The sequence below is a fragment of the Scyliorhinus torazame genome, chromosome 21 (assembly GCF_047496885.1).
Source record: "Scyliorhinus torazame isolate Kashiwa2021f chromosome 21, sScyTor2.1, whole genome shotgun sequence".
In the NCBI taxonomy this organism is placed as follows: Eukaryota; Metazoa; Chordata; class Chondrichthyes; order Carcharhiniformes; family Scyliorhinidae; genus Scyliorhinus; species Scyliorhinus torazame.
In genome coordinates, this window is record NC_092727.1 from 58,011,367 (window position 1) to 58,029,222 (window position 17,856).

The 17,856-nt window shown below is 43.8% G+C and overlaps 1 protein-coding gene across 11 annotated transcripts in view; it reads right to left on the reverse strand.

Annotated features, from left to right (window-relative positions):
* Positions 1 to 3,314: 3,314 nt before the first annotated feature.
* Positions 3,315 to 17,856, reverse strand: part of LOC140398303 (rho GTPase-activating protein 32-like) — a 792,529-nt gene continuing 777,987 nt past the window's right edge. For 9 of the 11 annotated variants that reach the window (XM_072486832.1, XM_072486834.1, XM_072486841.1 and 6 more), the window contains 2 exons: positions 14,446 to 14,786; positions 3,315 to 10,474 (listed from right to left, as the gene is read on the reverse strand). In XM_072486832.1, coding sequence (XP_072342933.1) covers positions 8,159 to 10,474; positions 14,446 to 14,786 — 2,657 coding nt within the window. In that variant the 3' untranslated portion in view covers positions 3,315 to 8,158. The remainder of the gene's footprint in view (positions 10,475 to 14,445; positions 14,787 to 17,856) is intronic. The other 2 variants (XM_072486839.1, XM_072486840.1) reach the window with 2 other exon arrangements.

Below are 17,856 nucleotides of genomic sequence, written 5' to 3' on the forward strand. Positions count from 1 at the left end.
AAAGGTAGATCGTTTTTTGAAGAATAAAGCAATTAAGGGTTATGGTGTCCGGGCTGGAAAGTGGAGCTCAGTCCACAAAAGATCAGCCGTGATCTCATTCAATGGCGGAGCAGGCTCGAGGGGCCAGATGGCCTATTCCTGCTCCTAGTTCTTATTCCTTTATCTGCAAAGGGAAGGGCTGTGGTTATGAACTAGTGCGGATTCTAGCATGCCTAAGTGAGCCACACTATGAGCCCAACTGACAATCTTCAATTAGGTTCCCATGTAATTTTTAGCACAATCAGGATTGTTTAGCAAGTACTGTCCAACCGAGTATCTGTTAAACATCAACCTCAATTTGCATTAGGGAGACAGTGGGGTGTTGGGAATGTTAATGGACTAGTAATCCAGAGGACCAGGCTAATGCTCTGGGGTTGTGGGTTCCATTCCTACCAAGGCAGCTTATGGAATTTAAATTCAATTAATAAAATCTGGAATTGAAAGCTAGTCTCAATAACGGTGACAATGAAACTATCATCAATTGTTGCCAAAACCCTTTTGGTTCACTGGTCCTTTAAAGAAAGAAATCTGCTGACCTCATCCGTCTGGCCTACATGAAACCCCACATCATTAACTGCCCTTTGAAATTGACTCCAAGGCGGGCAACGTTGTTTGCCAGCAATGCTCATATCCCATGGAAAAATAAAGACATTTATCAACACAATGGACGTATTAGGGTGGCACGGTAGCAGAGTGGTTAGCACAGTTGCTTCATAGCTCCAGGGTCCCAGGTTCGATTCCCGGCTTGGGTCAGTGTGTGTGTGGAGTCTGCACGTTCTCCCCATGTCTGCGTGTGTTTTCTCCGGGCACTCCGGTTTCCTCCCAGTCCAAAGATGTGCAGGTTAGGTGGATTGGCTATGCTAAATTGCCCTTAGGTGGGGTTGCTGGATAGGGTGGAGGTGTGGCCTTAAGTAGGGTCCTCTTTCCAGGAGCCGGCCAGACTCAATAGGCTGAATGGCCTCCTTCTGCACTATAAATTCTATGGTTGTGCACTGAATGAACAGCTGCTGCTCCTGTACAAAGATGCATCTTTGATGTTCACAGCTACAAAGCACTCTGTAATCAAAATATCATCAATATGACGTTTTTCTTTTCAAATAAATGCAGCGGCATATATACACTCTGGCCATATTTTCCTGCTTTAAAACTGATAGTTCAAATGATTTAATTTCTGCCAGTTAGCCAGGTTCAGCCTGAGTTCAGTATCAGAATTGTCTCAAATTGCGTTGGACGTCCATCTGACAGCTTATATGGTGTTGAAAAGATTTTTTTAAAGAGAAACTGGAATTACCTCTGCATTGTCGTAGGTTTAATTATAAATATGTCACAATAAGGGTGAAGCGTATAAGATAGGAGCATGCAATTGACATTGTAAGGGCCCTTCCTGTTGACTCCCTTTTTCCCCATTTCTTTATTTTATCATTTTGATGCATGGACGCTTAATGGACATGTGTCTTTAAGTCGAGCAGAAAAAGTGAAGAATTCAAAAGAGAGCACTGTGCTCGCCTTCAGTCAGCAGAATTCAGAATTTTCTGCACCAGAGGGGTCAGTGGGACTTGGTTCGATTGGTTGGCTGGTGGCCAATTATTTGGCCAAAATATCGTATTCTGCCAGGTAACAGGTGGTGATTGGGTCTAGCCTGAGTGGGATGATTTTCTGAGAGCTAGGGGAAAGGCAGTTGGTATCCTGCACGCTCAGAGGAAAGAAGCTGCTCTCTCCCTCGTGTTTTCTCCAGAAAAGCGGTATAGCTGTATAGTGAAACTCCACGAAGCCAGTGAAAACCTCAAACTGGAAGCTGAGATTCAAGGAAGGTGCTAGAAACAACCATCTGAAACAAAGACTCATCCTTTTACTATTATTTTTACATCCCTCTTCTTCTCTCTGTGTTTGTCTGTCATGTGTGTGTGTGTATTTATATATATATATATATAAAAATCTGGCTGTTTAGCACAGGGCTAAATCACTGGCTTTGAAAGCAAACCGAGGCAGGCCAGCAGCACGGTTCGATTCCCGTACCAGCCTCCCCGAACAGGCGCCGGAATGTGGCGACTAGGGGCTTTTCACAGTTACTTCATTTGAAGCCTACTTGTGACAATAAGCGATTTTCATATATATATATATATATATATATAAAAAGGGTGGGGTGCGTTAACTCTTAAACCAAAGAGAAAATGCTGGAAAATCTCAGCCGGGTTTGCAGCATCTGTAGGGAGAGAAAAGAGCTAACGTTTCGAGTCCAGATGACCCTTTGTCAAACCAATGTGATGAAGGACCCTGACGGTGTGTTTTCCCACACTGGATGCGGCAAGGCATTAGCCGGCGGCAAAATCTTGATGATCGTAGGATATAGGATTTAATGCTCAATATGTCAAACACACCCAGAATGTGATCTGATTTAGCCTCAGAGTTGGGGAGGGAAATTGATTCAGTTCTGAGTTTGTCAGGTTCAGGATTTGGTCTTACTGATGTTGAGCTTCTGAAATTGAGACCTGCACAATAACCTGAATTTATGGAGCACCGTGAACATAGTAAAACGGCACCAGTCACTTTACAGGGGCATAATCAGATCATCTCTGCTTAAACATTGACACTGAACCAAAGGTGGAGGCAACAGGGCAGATGAATGAACGAATGGTCAAAGAAGAGAGTATTATAGGAAGAGAGATCAGTGGAAAGGTTTAAGGAAAGAATGAAGGCACGGCCATAAATGGTATAATGCAAAAAGTCGTGTGGGGCGGGCTGAATGTACAAGGAGCCATTTAGGAATGCCAAGCTCTCAGAAGGTTGCAAGGCTGGATCAGGTCAGAGGAAGGGATATGGTGATAGCCTTGTCAAGAGGACTGACAATTGGGAGGCAATCAGGACATCCACTGGAGTGATGGAGAGTGAAAAGTACTGAGCCCATGTTCATAGATAAAAATGTCAAATTAGGCAGCTAATCAAAGGGGAAGATGCTGAGTGTACATTTCTAGGAGATGCCAGTGATGGGAATGCTGGGTAAAGAAGGCAAGGCACATTTATGGAGTTGTGCTGGTTGTGGGGCTACATTAGAATGGAATCATGCAAAGGCAATCTCAGGGTGATGGATGACAGAGGAGAGGCATTAAAGCAGCATGAACAACTGATCAAAGGTGCAGAGTGAATTTTAAAAGGTGATGTGCTTCAGCTACTTGTCAGAGGAGCTATTAGGAGGTGTATAAGAGTTGTTCTGATTTGAGAGAGGATTGTGTAAATGGTGACACAAAGAGAAAGCCATTTGACATACAAGCATTGGGCAGTTTGCAGCAATAGGATTTATTGAAGTGGAATGTATTACAAATTTGGTGACTGTGAATATTGAATGCATTAATTGCAATACTACAACTGTAGTGCAGCATCTTATGTGTAAGAGCACCACTGCGTTGCATGAGCTATTAGTGTGCCAAGTTAAATGCATAATTGAATGCTTGGGCTGAATGTGTGTCGGATTTCAGAATTTTTCGGATATCGGAATATAATTTTCAATGGGGCAAAATGGCTTGTTCCTGGGACCAGCACGTTGGAACCTGCGCAGGTGCGGCGTGCGTTGGGACCTGCGCAAGTGTGGTGCGTTGGGACCCGTGCATCGCCCGGGAACCTTCCCAGAGCCTTGTGGGATTTCACACTTGTGCCGTCACATCGGTGTTTGACAAAAGTGCGTATTTCACAATTTTTCAGAATTTCGGAAAAGAGATGCTCATGCTGTACCAGATACACAACCATGGTTTAGCTCACTTGGATAGGCAGCTGGTTCGTGATGCAGAGCAAGGCCAGCAGCGGGGGTTCAATTCCCGTACCAGCTGAGGTTATTCATGCCTTCTCAACCTTGCCGCTCACCTGAGGTGTGGTGATCCTCGCATTAAATCTCCACCTGTCAGCTTTCCCCTTCATCTGAGGCTATGCTGACTTTACCTTACCTTACCTTACACAGCCATATCTGCATGTTCAGCATGGGAAGGGCACATCCAAGACACACATCTTGTTCCAGAATGCGGATTTTCAGCATTGAGACAGGAGGGAAGGTGAAATAATGTGCACCAGATTAATGCACAACTCATTGAAAGTGCTCTCAATATACCTGAAGTATTTAATCAATGAGAGAACCAGAGTGGAGATGTTGATGTTGCCTTTTTTATGTAATGCAGCTGAGATCCTGTGTAATGGGACAATGCGACACTGCTGAATTGTGCAAGGCCGGCTCATCACTATACAGTACAAAAAAAGAGAAAAATCAACTCCAGTTTTGATACAAGGGTGGCAGCAGCAAGAGGTGTCCAATATGTACAGGAATCACAAACAGAATCCAGTATTTACACATAGTTACAACAACTTTGCTTTTCACACTTTACATCAAGACACAAAATAAAACCAAAAAAGACAGAAAATAGAAAGATCAATTACATGTAGCAATTGACACAATTGGGTGACTTTCTCCCAGTACTAGATCCATCAGGAATTCAGAAGTGTCGCAAAGTTGGGCTATTAGATTTCTCCTAAAGAATACCGTCAATATATTTCTTGAATGTTGTATGTCTTATCAGCACGAGTTAAGCACAAACTTCTTGACCTGCTTCTTCAGGCACTGGGTGAAATATACACTTCACGCTGTTCCCATAGTTTGAAACAACTGGCTAGCTCGAATTGGAGCTGCTGCAACACTGATTCCTTCATATATCAAGTCTGACGATGCATTTAGTGATAATCACAATAGCTCAGACCCCATTTTACACAGTGTTTACATGGAGCACTTTTCAGAGATTGAAACAAGCTTGTTGCATGGGGAATCGTGGACATCACAGCACAGAAATATCACCAAGCAGAAATCATTGTTCCTGTTTGCTATCCCACCTTTAAAAGAAGCTTGCTTGTACCCAGAGGATTCTTTCTCACCAATAGAAATTGAGAATGCTGGCAATCTGAAAACAAAACAAAAAATGCTAGACATACACATCAGGTCTGTCAAGTTGGTTCAAAAGAAATAGGAACAGGAACCAGCCATATGGCCCCTTAAGTCTGTTCCAACATTCAATAAGATTGTGACTGAACTTATACTTCAATTCCATTTTCCCACATCAGTTGCACAACCTGAAATGTTAGCCGATCTCTTTCAGAGGATGACAGACCTGCTTATTCCAATTGCTTTGGGCTTGCTTTTCACTGGAAGCTCTGCTTTATCACTGGACATGTACATCTTGAGACAATCATAAATGCTTTAGTGCATCTAAATGAGGCCCACCACAAACAAATGGATATCATCACCATGCGCCAATTTTCCAAAGCATTCTCACAATTTACTGGAGATAGTGCGGGAAATGATCTCCTTACTATCCTATCTGAGCTTTGAAAGCAGAACAAATGTCAGTTCTGTTTCTATAAACAGCAGTCAATGTTCCCTACACACTACTATCCTGCATACACTGTGCCATGTTGTAGTCTTGCTCACTGCAGCTTGCTCTTCTTTAACTCAAATTGCCATTCCAAAGGATCAAAATGGTTTAGGTGGAAAAATTCACTATCAGTATATATACATGTAACATTCAGTCAAATGATTATCTTTTAACATTTTACTGTGATTTTCTGGCTAGCTTTATTTAGTTTTTCCGAGTGACTAGGAAGTATTATGTTCAATCAACATCCATACAACAGAAACAGGTGTCTGCACTGGAGGGTGGCTATACCAGAAGTGAGCGAGGTGTGAGCTGCTGTTTAGGATGATTAATTGCTTGCCTCTCGACAGATGCTGCCTGATCTACTCAATATTTCCAACATTTTCCGTTTTTATTACACCTCCGCTGAACCCAAGTTTTGTTTCTATCCCTCTCTCATTATCAGTTTCTTCTGACTTGTAGTATAATTCCTTCTGTCATTTAACCACTTCTGCCCTCTACACTACCACAAACCCTTTTGTTCGGTCCTCCTTTTCTTCAGGCCTCTGTAATTTCCTAAAGTTATTAGTTCTGATGAAAAGTCATCGACCAGATATATTAACGTTTGTCTCCTCTCTCCACAGGTGGTGCATGACCATTCCTGCATTTTGTTTTTACATCCAGTGATACAATAACTCTTTGTTAGCTGACTTCTCTCACACTGTTATACTTCATTTCTGAAAATATCAAGACTCACCGTTAAAATGACTCAGGAAGAAAATGTGAAAATCAGTGTTGATATCTGAAGGGTCATACGGACTTGAAACATTAACTGTTTCTCTCTCTCCAGATGTTGCCAGACCTGCTGAGTTTTTCCAGCATTTCCTGTTTTTATTTCAATATCTGAAGCCTTGATTTGAAATTCGACAGGCTTATCTTCTTCAAGAACCCTTGGCCAGTGCAGTGCATAATCTCAGCATATTACAGTGACCTTGCCAAGTGCTGCCTTTAATCTGTGCATTCCAATTCAACACGCAGGGAGATCATCTCAGACTATTGGGCAGAAACCTCACTGCTGGCATCATTCGCAAAATGGAAAAAAACAGGTGTCCAGCTTTTTGGTTCAGTTTTCAGACTGGAAGATTTTGTTAGAAGGATTAGACATGAAAACTGCCTTATCTTCTGAATAAAATGGAACGGTGGGATAAATCAACATGAACAATGTCACTAAGACAAGGATAAGGTTAGTGGCTCCCAACAGTTGTTACTGACTCACTTGATAATCCAATAATAATTGTCCCATAACATTGTGCATAGGGTGGGCATTGCTACAAAAATAATCACAGTTTTAATACCCTTTCCCCAGTTACATATTTTACTGAATGTCACTCTGTAAATTATGGGAACATTATATAAACAAATTTACACACGTGACTCAAAACAAGAGGTCTGTTTGAGTAATTCACAGTGTTACTGCGTCTCCTGCAGACTGTGCGCAAACATTAATATCTAGTCTGAAACACCTTTAAACATCTCCAAGAAGGGGCAGTCCAAACAGGGCAAGGGTGGTGACAATGGCTCAACTTCAAAACAATTGTAGACTGCAGGGATTTCAGGCCAACATTATCAGCTTACACGAAGCACCAGCCTTCGGGTGCTCAGGAAGTCCTGGCACGCAGTCCCGGATCCGGCACAGTATAGCATTGATCAGCAGGGGACAAGACTTTGCTCCTTATTATGTCACAATGAGAGCACAACCCCAGCCAGAGCACAGAGATAAAAAAAAAGGATTGCTCCACTGGGGAGTCTTGTAGTTACGTGCAATTTATATACTCGATTCAAACTGGTAATGGAAATGATAAAGCTTTGATATATTCAATTGGATGGTGCAGTCTGACACTCAAATCTCAGTTAGTTTCAACCCCTGGAATGGTAAGTTAGTATCTACACACAAGCATAGTGAACAAAAAATAGATATATTTAAAATCAGCTGAACTCACTAACTGACAAACTGGTAGATATGGCTAGCATCAAGGTGGTGTATGCGAGTTGGGTAAGTTGCCACTCTGCAATAGCTATCTGCCATTTTGTGATTTATTCCCAACTAATTGTTGTTCCCAGTATGTCTGAAGTCACAAGACATGAGTGCAGGGCTAGCTCTGTGCTTCCATTAAACTAAATTTCCAAAATGGAGGGGGACTAACTCTCTCAGAGACCATGAAACTGGCACAAATATGAAGAAAAAACAATTGGAACAGTAAACAGTCCATTATTGACTCCGGCTGAGGATGAGGTGTCTTCACAGAGGCAGAGCCAGACCTGCAACAGAGGAATGTTGTATGGGTGACAAGGCGGTGGAGGGTATATAAATGCAGAGCCAGCCCTGCAGGGGGGTAATTGGGGTAGGGGTAATTGATCGAGGCAAAACAGGTAACAAGCTCTCCTCAGCAGTCTCGCTGATCCAAATCATTTTTCTCACTAGAAGCAAACAAGGAAGATAATTCCCTTAATTGTTGAGCCCTCGTGCTGTTTTTAGATAATTATTAACACTGAGCTGAGAGTCATTCACCAAGGGTACAAATGCAATCTCGTGTATCATACATGTACTTGAAATACACAACACAAAAGATCCAATATTCGCCATATTTTGTGTTTAAAAACAGTACTCTGGTTATCTTTTTAAAAAATAAAACAGTCTACTGCCCAGCAGAGACTGCATAGGATAAAATTTCTGCTCATTCCACATGTACTTCTGCTTCAGACCTCTGCAATGCCAGCTCTGTCGCCATGAAACTTCCTTGGCCTAAAGCAGTGCTAAATGTGCTCCCTTGGGGATGACTGAAGCCCAGAGGTACAAATGGGGCACTTCTTCCCAGACCTCCCCTCTGCTGCTGGGACAGAGTGTGATAGTCATCTAAGTTATCATACTGAGACATCACTGTCAATGTACTGTGCCGTTTACTGCCTGCATGCCCCAAGCATGGGTATGGGTACGAGAGAGATTGTTCCCTAACCAAGGGTTCTGGATGTTGCTGAAATCTGGTGCTGTAACTTCTCTCCAGTTGGCTGGATACCAATGGCCTGGCAGACTCATCTTCCTCACTGTAGCAGTCTCTGGAAGACTGGTCCCCTCCACCCCCTCTCACTTTGGGTCTTTCCAATTCCGGCCTCTCACTTGCTGCCCGGAAGGATTCTTCATAACTATGTAAAGGCTCATGAGAAGAAAGCGCATATTTACCCGTTGCAGATGGATATGTTCGTGAGTCTGGGTGGTCTGGTCTATGCTTCAGTCCATAGCCTGCTGGAACAGAAGTGTGTGTGCTGTACATCTGTCCCCCTTTTGAGTCTGCAGAGGGCCTTTGACAGGAATCATACTGTGATCGATCATAGAGAGATTCGTGTGGCCGCCTGGTCCTGTTGGTGCTTTGTTTCTGAGGAAGTGCTGGCTTCTCCAGCTGCCCATTTCCAAAGGGTCCATGGTGATGAGCTGCTGGTTCGATATATGGTCCACTGTCCAGTTCACAGTCCATGTGCTGATAGATGTACGGTGGGTCAGGGTCTGGTGTCTTTGAGGTGGCAGGATACCACCTTTCCTTTCCCTCACTCCCCACCATACCGGTTTTCCCAGGATCAGACTTGCTTCTGGAATGGATGATCTCCAGCCCCCCAAATTCTTCCTGTAGGGCAGGGGTCACGTTATCATACTGCGACATCACTAAGCCCTTGGTTTTTTGCCGGCTTCGGATTTCTCGTCGAATGGACTGGAAGCGGGATTTCTCAGCATCTTCCGGATCCCACATCATATGGGTCAGTTTCACATCCGGAGACGGTGGCACATCACGACTTACAAAACTGTGCTCCCGGCTCATCGCGTTGGCATGGGCACCACTGCGTGGGTAGGGTGGTGTACTGGGATATGGAAAGATTTTACCTTGAAATCTGCCACTGTAGGGTGGAATATCTCGACTGGTAAAAGAATTGAATTGTCTCAACCTTACTGAACCATAGGGATCTGCAAAGTCATAAATCACACCATCAGTCCCATGTAGGTTACGTCCAGAGGTGGAGTAAGGGCTGTACCTGTACTGAACTCGGCCATTTTCAAAGTACGGTTGCAGCTGAGTAACGTGATAATCTGACTGAGGTGGTGGTGGTGGTTGGCAGGGTTTATACTGATAGATGGGTCTCTGATAGTAGAAGAGCTCATCCGCTGGAGGCACCTCAGTTCTTGAAATGGGAACTGATCTAATGGAAGATGGAGGCACATACAGAGAATGAACGCGCCTTATTGTGGGGTACGCTGGCTCCTCAAACTGGGAATGTGGACACACAAATGTCCGCATAGCAGGATTCCCCACAGGAACATAGTCTGACCTTGAAAGGCGAGGCTTGGGAAGGTGAACGGAGGCTGCTTTAGGCTGGTTGGCAAAACTGTTAAATCGAGATGTAGCCGAGGGAATGTTCTCAGGTCGTGGCCCATACGATAGATGCTGGGGTGTACTTTCTGATCTGGACTGGTAGGACAAGTGCTGGGGTACACTGTCAGCCCGGCACTGGTAGACTAGTGGCTGCATTGAATGAGCATTCTTCTGTTGGAAGTGGTTGTCTAGATCTGGCAAGTTTTCCATATTGGAATGATACTGATGTGACTGGCAAAGAAAAGGTGGTTTGGGAGGAGGAGGTGGCGGTAAGGCATCCTCTATAGATGATGGTATGGTTGTTGAAGCTAGCAATGATTGGAAGTTGGAGGCATTAACGGCATCCGACATGGAATGACTAGGTGGCACCCGACTTTCCACAGATCGGACAGGTGGCACTGGTGGAGTGTTACTATAAATACTGCAATCCACAGGTACAGACTCAGATCTTGGTTTTACTGCTGGTGCTTGGACACTGTCTCTTGCCTTCTCCTGATATCCACTGTGAATAGTCATGATCGTGGCAGGGTGAGTGACATAGCAGTTGTCAGGGCTGAAAGCTAACCCTGACTGCTCAGGAACATGTGGCTCTGACTGCTTCACTGGAGTTCCTGCAGAAACTGCTGTTCGAACCTGGAAAGAAGGAGAAAAAACAGCTATGACAGCTACCAGATTTTAAGAAATAATTTGTTCCGATATTACTTAAAATATTGGTGCTTCCTTTCTCCTACCCCATACCATGAACAATTCTCTAGCCAAGTTTGATCCTCTTTTTGATGCTTGAAGTTGTGTATCAGTGTTCTGCACAAAGCTGCCCTTCAATTTCCTCTCTTTCTCTGCCTGCACAAACTGCTGAATCCTGCTCTGTTGCTTCCAACTCTCTGTCTGGACCTCTCCAAGACCACGAACTGCATGAATGTTCAACTCCCCTGACAGCCAGACTTAGATCTAATCCCAAGACCAGGTTCAGGTACTCCTGTATAAAAAGCTGAAATTGCCCATTGTTTTGCAATCAAACTAATATAAAACTTTGTTACAATTTGAAGAAAATAAATTGAATTGCATACCAATAATATTTTCAATTGAATATTTGAAGTGTGAAAATAATCTTCATATTTAAAAAGAATTTTCAACTCCAAGGAATAGAATGATCAGATTCTAACAGAAAGGGATAGGCACACTAGATTAGACAGTGACAATGTGAACATTATAGAATAAATGCAAAATCAAGTAAGGTACCTGCACCTTCCAATTGTGTGTAAGATTGTAAAATTTTATTGTACGCATACTATCAGCGCACCCCACTCTGAAAAGCCTTCCTTATTAACTTGTGGAGGCTTGTGCCAAAATTAGGAGAACAATTCCACAGACTAATCACACAATTGCCTGACATAGTCATACTTACAGAATCTTAACTCTCGGATAATGCTTCGGACACCATCACTATCCCTGGGCATGTCCCACTGGCAGGACAGACACAGCAGAGGTGGGAACACAGTGGTATACAGTCAGGAATGGATTGTATGACATTCAAAGGCATTGCCATCACTGAATCCTCCCTAATGGCATACTAAAAGTTACCATTGACTAGAAACTGAACTGGAGCATCCATATAAATGTTGTGGATAGAAGAGCAGGTCAGATTCTGGGAGTTCTGAGGCAAGTAACTCAACTCCCTACTCCCCAAAGCCTGCTCACCATTTACAAAACAAAAGTCAGGCTTGTGATGGAATACTCTCCACTTGCCTGGATGGGTTTAGCTCCAACAACACTTGGGAAGCTTGATTGGTACCTCATCGATCAACTTAAACATTCACTCTCTCCACACTGGTACACAGTGGCAGCCATGTGTACCATCTACAAGATACACTACAACAACCCACCAACGTTTCTTTGACAGATCTTTCCAAACCCATGGCCTTTACCACCAATAAGAACAAGGGCAGACACATGGAAATACAACCAAGTTCCCCTCCATGGCACACACCATCCTGACTTGGAACTATATTACCATTCCTTCGCTGTCGCAGTCAAAATCCTTGAACTCCCTCCCTAACAACACCGTGGTCGTACCTACACCACAGGGACTACAGTGATTCAAGATGGGAGCTCACCACTACCGTCTCAAGGGCAACTAGGGATAGGAAATAAATGCTGTCCGCAGCCAGAAACATCCACATTCTGTGAAAGAATAAAACAAATATGTAAATTATCCACTTAAGTGCACAGGCCATCTCAGGTTTTTTTTGTGTGTCTGCATAAGTTCAGTAAAAGGGGAGGACCCGTATTGGGTCTGTGCAGGTGGATCCAGGTTACTGCGCAGCTTCAACGGACTACTGGCACTATGCCCAAAACCTATTGGTCTTCCAGTGCGAAGAGCTGTCCCCAACCAGGTGTTGCAAGCTGGCACGTTCCAAATCCCAGGACTATGTGCTCAGGGATGCACTAAAGCTTGGGGCAGACACCACAGAAGCGCAATGGGAGAAGGTTGCTGTCTTAAGGCCTTTCAGCCATAGTGAACTGAGTGGCTGGGAACGGTTTAGACCCCCTTTGGGCTGTATGACTTGCATTGAATCTATACAGTGAATATTAAATGTATCACAATTGTATTGAAGCACCTCAAGAGTGCAACAAGATTTGTTTTGTTAAAGTTGTATGAGATGGTACGTAAGGCACTACGAGGTGGTAGCGACCACAATATGATTAAATTTTACATTGAGCCTGAAAGACAGAAGAATGGGTCTGAGAGTTGTGGTTTGTGGAAGCTGAGCAGGGTATAGTAAACTGGAATACCAGGCGAGGAGATAGATGAGTAGAGAAGCAGTGGCAGACATTTAAGGGGATATTTCAGAATAAGTACATTCCTGCTGTAAAGAAAACATTCTAAAGTGTGGACCCACCATCTGTGGTTAACTAAAGAAGTTGAGGAAAGGGTCAATTGTAAGGAAAGAACTACACAAAGAGGAGTGCCAGGTCAGATCATTGGTCAACATATAAAAGCAGTAGAGAATGACTGAAAGGTTAATCAGGAGAAAGAAATTAGAGTATAAGAGGAAGCTAGCTAGAAATGTAAAAACATAGCTTCTACAGGAATTTAAAGAGGAAAAGAGTAAATAAACTGAGCTTGATCCTCCATAGAGTGGGAATGGCGAGTTAATAGTAGATAATGAAATGGCGAATGAAATGAACAGATATTTTGCTTCTGTCTTCACTACAGAGGGCACAAGAAACATTCCAGTGATAGCTGTAAATCAGGAAGTGGAAGGGAGGAGTTTGGTGAAATTACAATCACTAGGGAAGCGGGATTGTGAAAACTGAGGGATCCTCAGCTGACAAGTCTCTGGGTCCTAATGGACTTCATCTTAGGGTCTTAAAAGAGGTGGCTAATGAGGTCGATGATTTGCTGGTGTTAATTTTCCAAAATTCGTTCAATACTGGAAAGGTTCTATTAGACTGGAAAGTAGCAAATATTCAAGGGAGGCAGAACACAGAAAAATTATAGGTCAGTTAGCTTGACACTGTCATGGGGAAGATGTTAGAATCGATCATTTTAGCAGGTATAGTTGGGCACTTTGGCAAGCTAATTGGGAAGAAACACCACGGTTTTATGAAAGGGGAAATTAAGGTTAGCCAATTTACGAGAGTTCTTTGAAGGAGTAACATGTGCTGTGATAGAGCGGGGCCTGTAGGTTCTGTAATGCTTCCTCTTGTGCATGAGCCCAGAACTAGGGAGCATGGTTTTAGGGCTCGCCCTAATAGGACTGAGGCAGAGAATTTTGTTTTATCTAGAGGGTTGTGCAACTTTGGAACTCTTGGCCTCAGGTGGTGGTGGTGGAAAGGGGATCACTGAATATTTTTAACGTGGAGGTTGATTGATTCCCTTGCCTAACAAGAATCTAAGGTTATTAGGGGTAAATGGGGAACATGGAGCACCACACAAACAGATTAGCCATGACCTTATTAAATGGTGGAGTACGCTCGAAGGGATGAATGGCCTACTTCTGCTCCTATTTTGTTATGTTTGTACGTGTTAGTTGCTCACTCAGCAAGTGAAATCAACCAGAATAGATCACAAAAGTAAAATACTGTAGATACAGGAAATTGGAATTAAAAAACAGAAAATGCTGGAAATTCTCAGCAGGTCTGGTAGCATCTGTGAAGTGACAAACAGAGTTTACATTTCAGGTTGACAACCTTTTACCCGAATGGATAACATTTCTGATAAAAGGGCATTATCCTGAAATGTTAACTCTGTTTTTCACAGCTTGTTTTAAAATTTGAAGACCTAGTACTGGCATTTCTCTATTTGGGAGCGAGTGAGTGGTGTTGACTGTAACGAGAAACTTACTTGATACTGCACTTTATAGAGGGACTCAGGAATGTTCAGATTTATTTCTCAATACATGACCCGAGCGTTTCACAAATAGATTTTAACCTCATGAAGAGAGCTATTATAATAGTGGTTATTGATAGAACGATTCTAACTGCAAAATAACTTAATCAATTAACGCTTATACGTTTTTTTGTTCAGTCCGAAATCTAGTAGGGGAACTGCACCAAATTCCCAGAGTCCAATTGACAGATTAATCCTTTGTTTCCCTTACCTGGCCTGAAGCTGTAGGCCCTGCTATAGTGTTGGGAGGGACTTGGCCAGTGGCAGGTTGCGGTTCGACATTTGGCTGTACAGTTATCTGATAGCTGACCGTTGTAGGAGTTTCTGAGGCAGCTGATATTGGGCATGGCTCTGTAATAGGGGCAGTGTAGAAGTTCTGATCAACCGAGGCCTGTCGCCCAGGCTTCTTCTGAGACTGCACAGTGGCCTGCTGGGCACTCTCAGCCAGAGCTAATGCCAGCAAGCGAGCAGCACTCTTTGGCGGTGGAGGTGGTGGAATGAGAGGCACAGAGCTAACCGGAGGAGCCTCCTGAGGGGATTCCATAGGAGTCACTGCAGAGAAAACAAAAGAACAGATATTATTTAGCCCCCAAAAATCTTTGCAAAATAGCATACTATCTGCTTTGTACGCAATACATGACATGATCTTTTCCAAATGTTACCATATTAGTGGCACCTTCATAGAATTCACTGCACAGGAGGAAGCCACACAGCCCAGTTTACCCGTGCCGGCACTGGGTCTCTGACTGACATTTGCTGTTCTAATCCCTTCATTGGATCTTCATTATATTCTTCTTTATCCAATTCCCTTTTAAATCATCTTTTAGTTTCTGTCCTTTAAATTTCTTCTTTAAGTCTTACTGATTCAGAAACTACTAGAAATACTTACTCTCTCAATATGCTTCATGTTTTTGAAACCGTTTATTAGATCCTCCCCTCCCAAAGGCCCAGTAGAATATTTTTCAAGCCGTAATCTGTAATGAGAAGTCTAGTTTCATCCCAGTACAACTTCATTGCCCTCTCTCTTTTGATATGCTTACAGTGGGGGGAAGCTAGAACTGGACATACCACTCCACTGTGGACGAATCAGTGCCGTACAAGCCCAACATCACTTCCTTGCTTTCACTACAAAACCCCGTGCTTCATTCATCTTCCTTGAACTGTTCTTTCCTCAAATATACTCGTTCATGTTTCTCTCACTGTTCAATTCTGTAAATTTAATAAGCTGCATATGCCAGTATCAACTCATTTCACTAACCTGTCCACCTGCCTCTGTCACATCCCTAATATTTGTAACTCCACCTGATAAAAAAACACATCTATAATTTTCTGCAGTTTACTATTAATTATAATCCCAGTGTGCATGAATGTCATCTAAATCAATAATCACAGCAATTGGTGGGTGGTACAATAGCACAGTGGGTAGCACTGTTGCTTCACAGTTCCAGGGTCTCAGGTTCGATTCCCGGCTTGGGTCACTGTCTGTGTGGAGTCTGCACGTTCTCCCTGTGTCTGCGTGGATTTCCTCCCACAAGTCCCCAAAGACGTGCTGTTAGGCAATTTGGACATTCTGAATTCTCCCTCTGTGTACCCGAACAGCGCTGGAATGTGGTGACTAGGGGCTTTTCACAGTAACTTCATTGCAGTGTTAATGTATGTCTACTTGTGACAATAAAGATTATTATAAAAGATTATAAACAACAGCCCAAATCCTTGTTTGTTCCAAGTTAAATGAACTCCAGAGACCACGACTCTCCTTAGTACCCTTAACTTTTAGTAAGGGTGGCAGTTGCAGAAAATCAGCCATGGTTTCTGTCCTTGACTTCTATGTAGCAGGTTCAATTTTGAACTGCGTTTCTAACTTAAGGACAGGTTCAAGCTTGCACGCCAGGCTTGTACAGCCCATTGGCCCTCAACATTCAGGTTTTACGAATGAAAGCAATGCCTGTGAAACTATAGACAGCAAATCATAGAATTCCTACAGTGCTGAAGGAGGCCATTTGGCCCATCGAGTCTGCACTGACCCTCCAAAGGAGCACCCCACCAGTCCTACCCCCCGTGGTATTATCATAACTATCAGCATTACAAGGGTTAATGTAGTATCATGAATAGCCACTCGAGGGAGCTGCGGATACAACTACATAAAGCAGTGATGCTAGGCCTTCGGGGAGGAGTGTATGCAGGAGACAGCTCGTGAAGGTCATAAGAGCAGTTAGTGTGTGAAGGTTAGATTATAGTTTATAGCAGTAGATGAGTGTAGTCATATGTTATTGATCAATTCTGTATTCTAAAGGACTAAGTGTCGAAACCCAGTTTAGTAATGTAAATAAAATCATAGTTTTAAGTAAAAGCTATACTATGGTCTTTGTGGAACACCATGCCAACCATTCTAAATAAGCAACACAAAGAACAACACATGGTACCAGGAGTCTATTCCTTGAAGGAAACAGTAATTAGATTAGTTTGGAATAGCATTGGATGTTGAAAAAAGCAATCCAGAGTCGGGTAAGGCCCGGGACCGGACGGCTATCCAGTGGAATTCTACAAGAAGTACTCGGAGATGCTGGGTCAGCTGCTGGTGAGTGCATTTAATGAGGCAAGGGAGCGGGGTGTCCTTCCCCCAACAATGTCACAGGCCTCGATCTCACTGATCCTGAAACGGGAGAAGACCCAGAGTTATGTGGGTCATATAGGCCAATCTCCCTATTGAATGTGGATTCTAAACTGTTGGCTAAAATATTGGCCTCAAGGATATAGGACTGTGTCCCTGGGGTGATAGAGGAACACCAGACGGGGTTTGTTAAGGGCAGGCAGCTGACGGACAATGTCATGATGTCCTCGGGGGAGAGAAGAGATGGAGGTTGCGATGGATGCGGAAAAGGCCTTTGACCGGGTGGAAGTGGAATAATTTGTGGGAGGTGTTAGGACGGTTCGGGTTTGGGCAGGGCTTCATTGATTGGGTTTGGTTATTGTACCAGGCACCGGTGGCGCGTGTACAAATGAATCGGTTAACGTCGGGCTATTTTAAGCTGCACCGAGGGACAAGGCAAGGGTGCCCCTCTCCCTGCTGTTGTTTGATCAGGCCATAGAGGCATTGACGATGATGTTAAGAGCATCTAGGGACTGGAAGGCGTAGGAGTAAGTGGAGGCAGCATCATGCAAGGGCACAAGTCTGGAGGCATTGTTAACGGCACCTCTGCCGTTCTCGCCAACCCGGTACTCCACAAGCCCGGTGGTAGTGGCGGCCCTGAGAGTCTGGGGACAGTGGAGGAAACATATGAGAGTGGAGGGAGCATCGGTCTGGGCCCCGATTTGCAATACCCATCGGTTTGTACCGGGAAGGCTGGATGGGGGGGTTCTGAGATGCAGAGAGCAGGGACTGAGAGGATGGGGGATCTATTCATAGATGGGAGCTTTCCTTGTTTGAAGGATTTAGATGAGAAGTTTGCAATGCCTGCAGGAAATGGATTCAGGGATCTGCAGGTACGGGGTTTTTTGCGACGGCAGGTTTCAACCTTTCCACTCCTACCGCTACGGGGGATACAGGACAGGGTAGTTTCCAGAACGGGGGTGGGAGAGGGGAAGGTATCGAACATCTAGAAAGAGCTTATGGAGTTGGAGG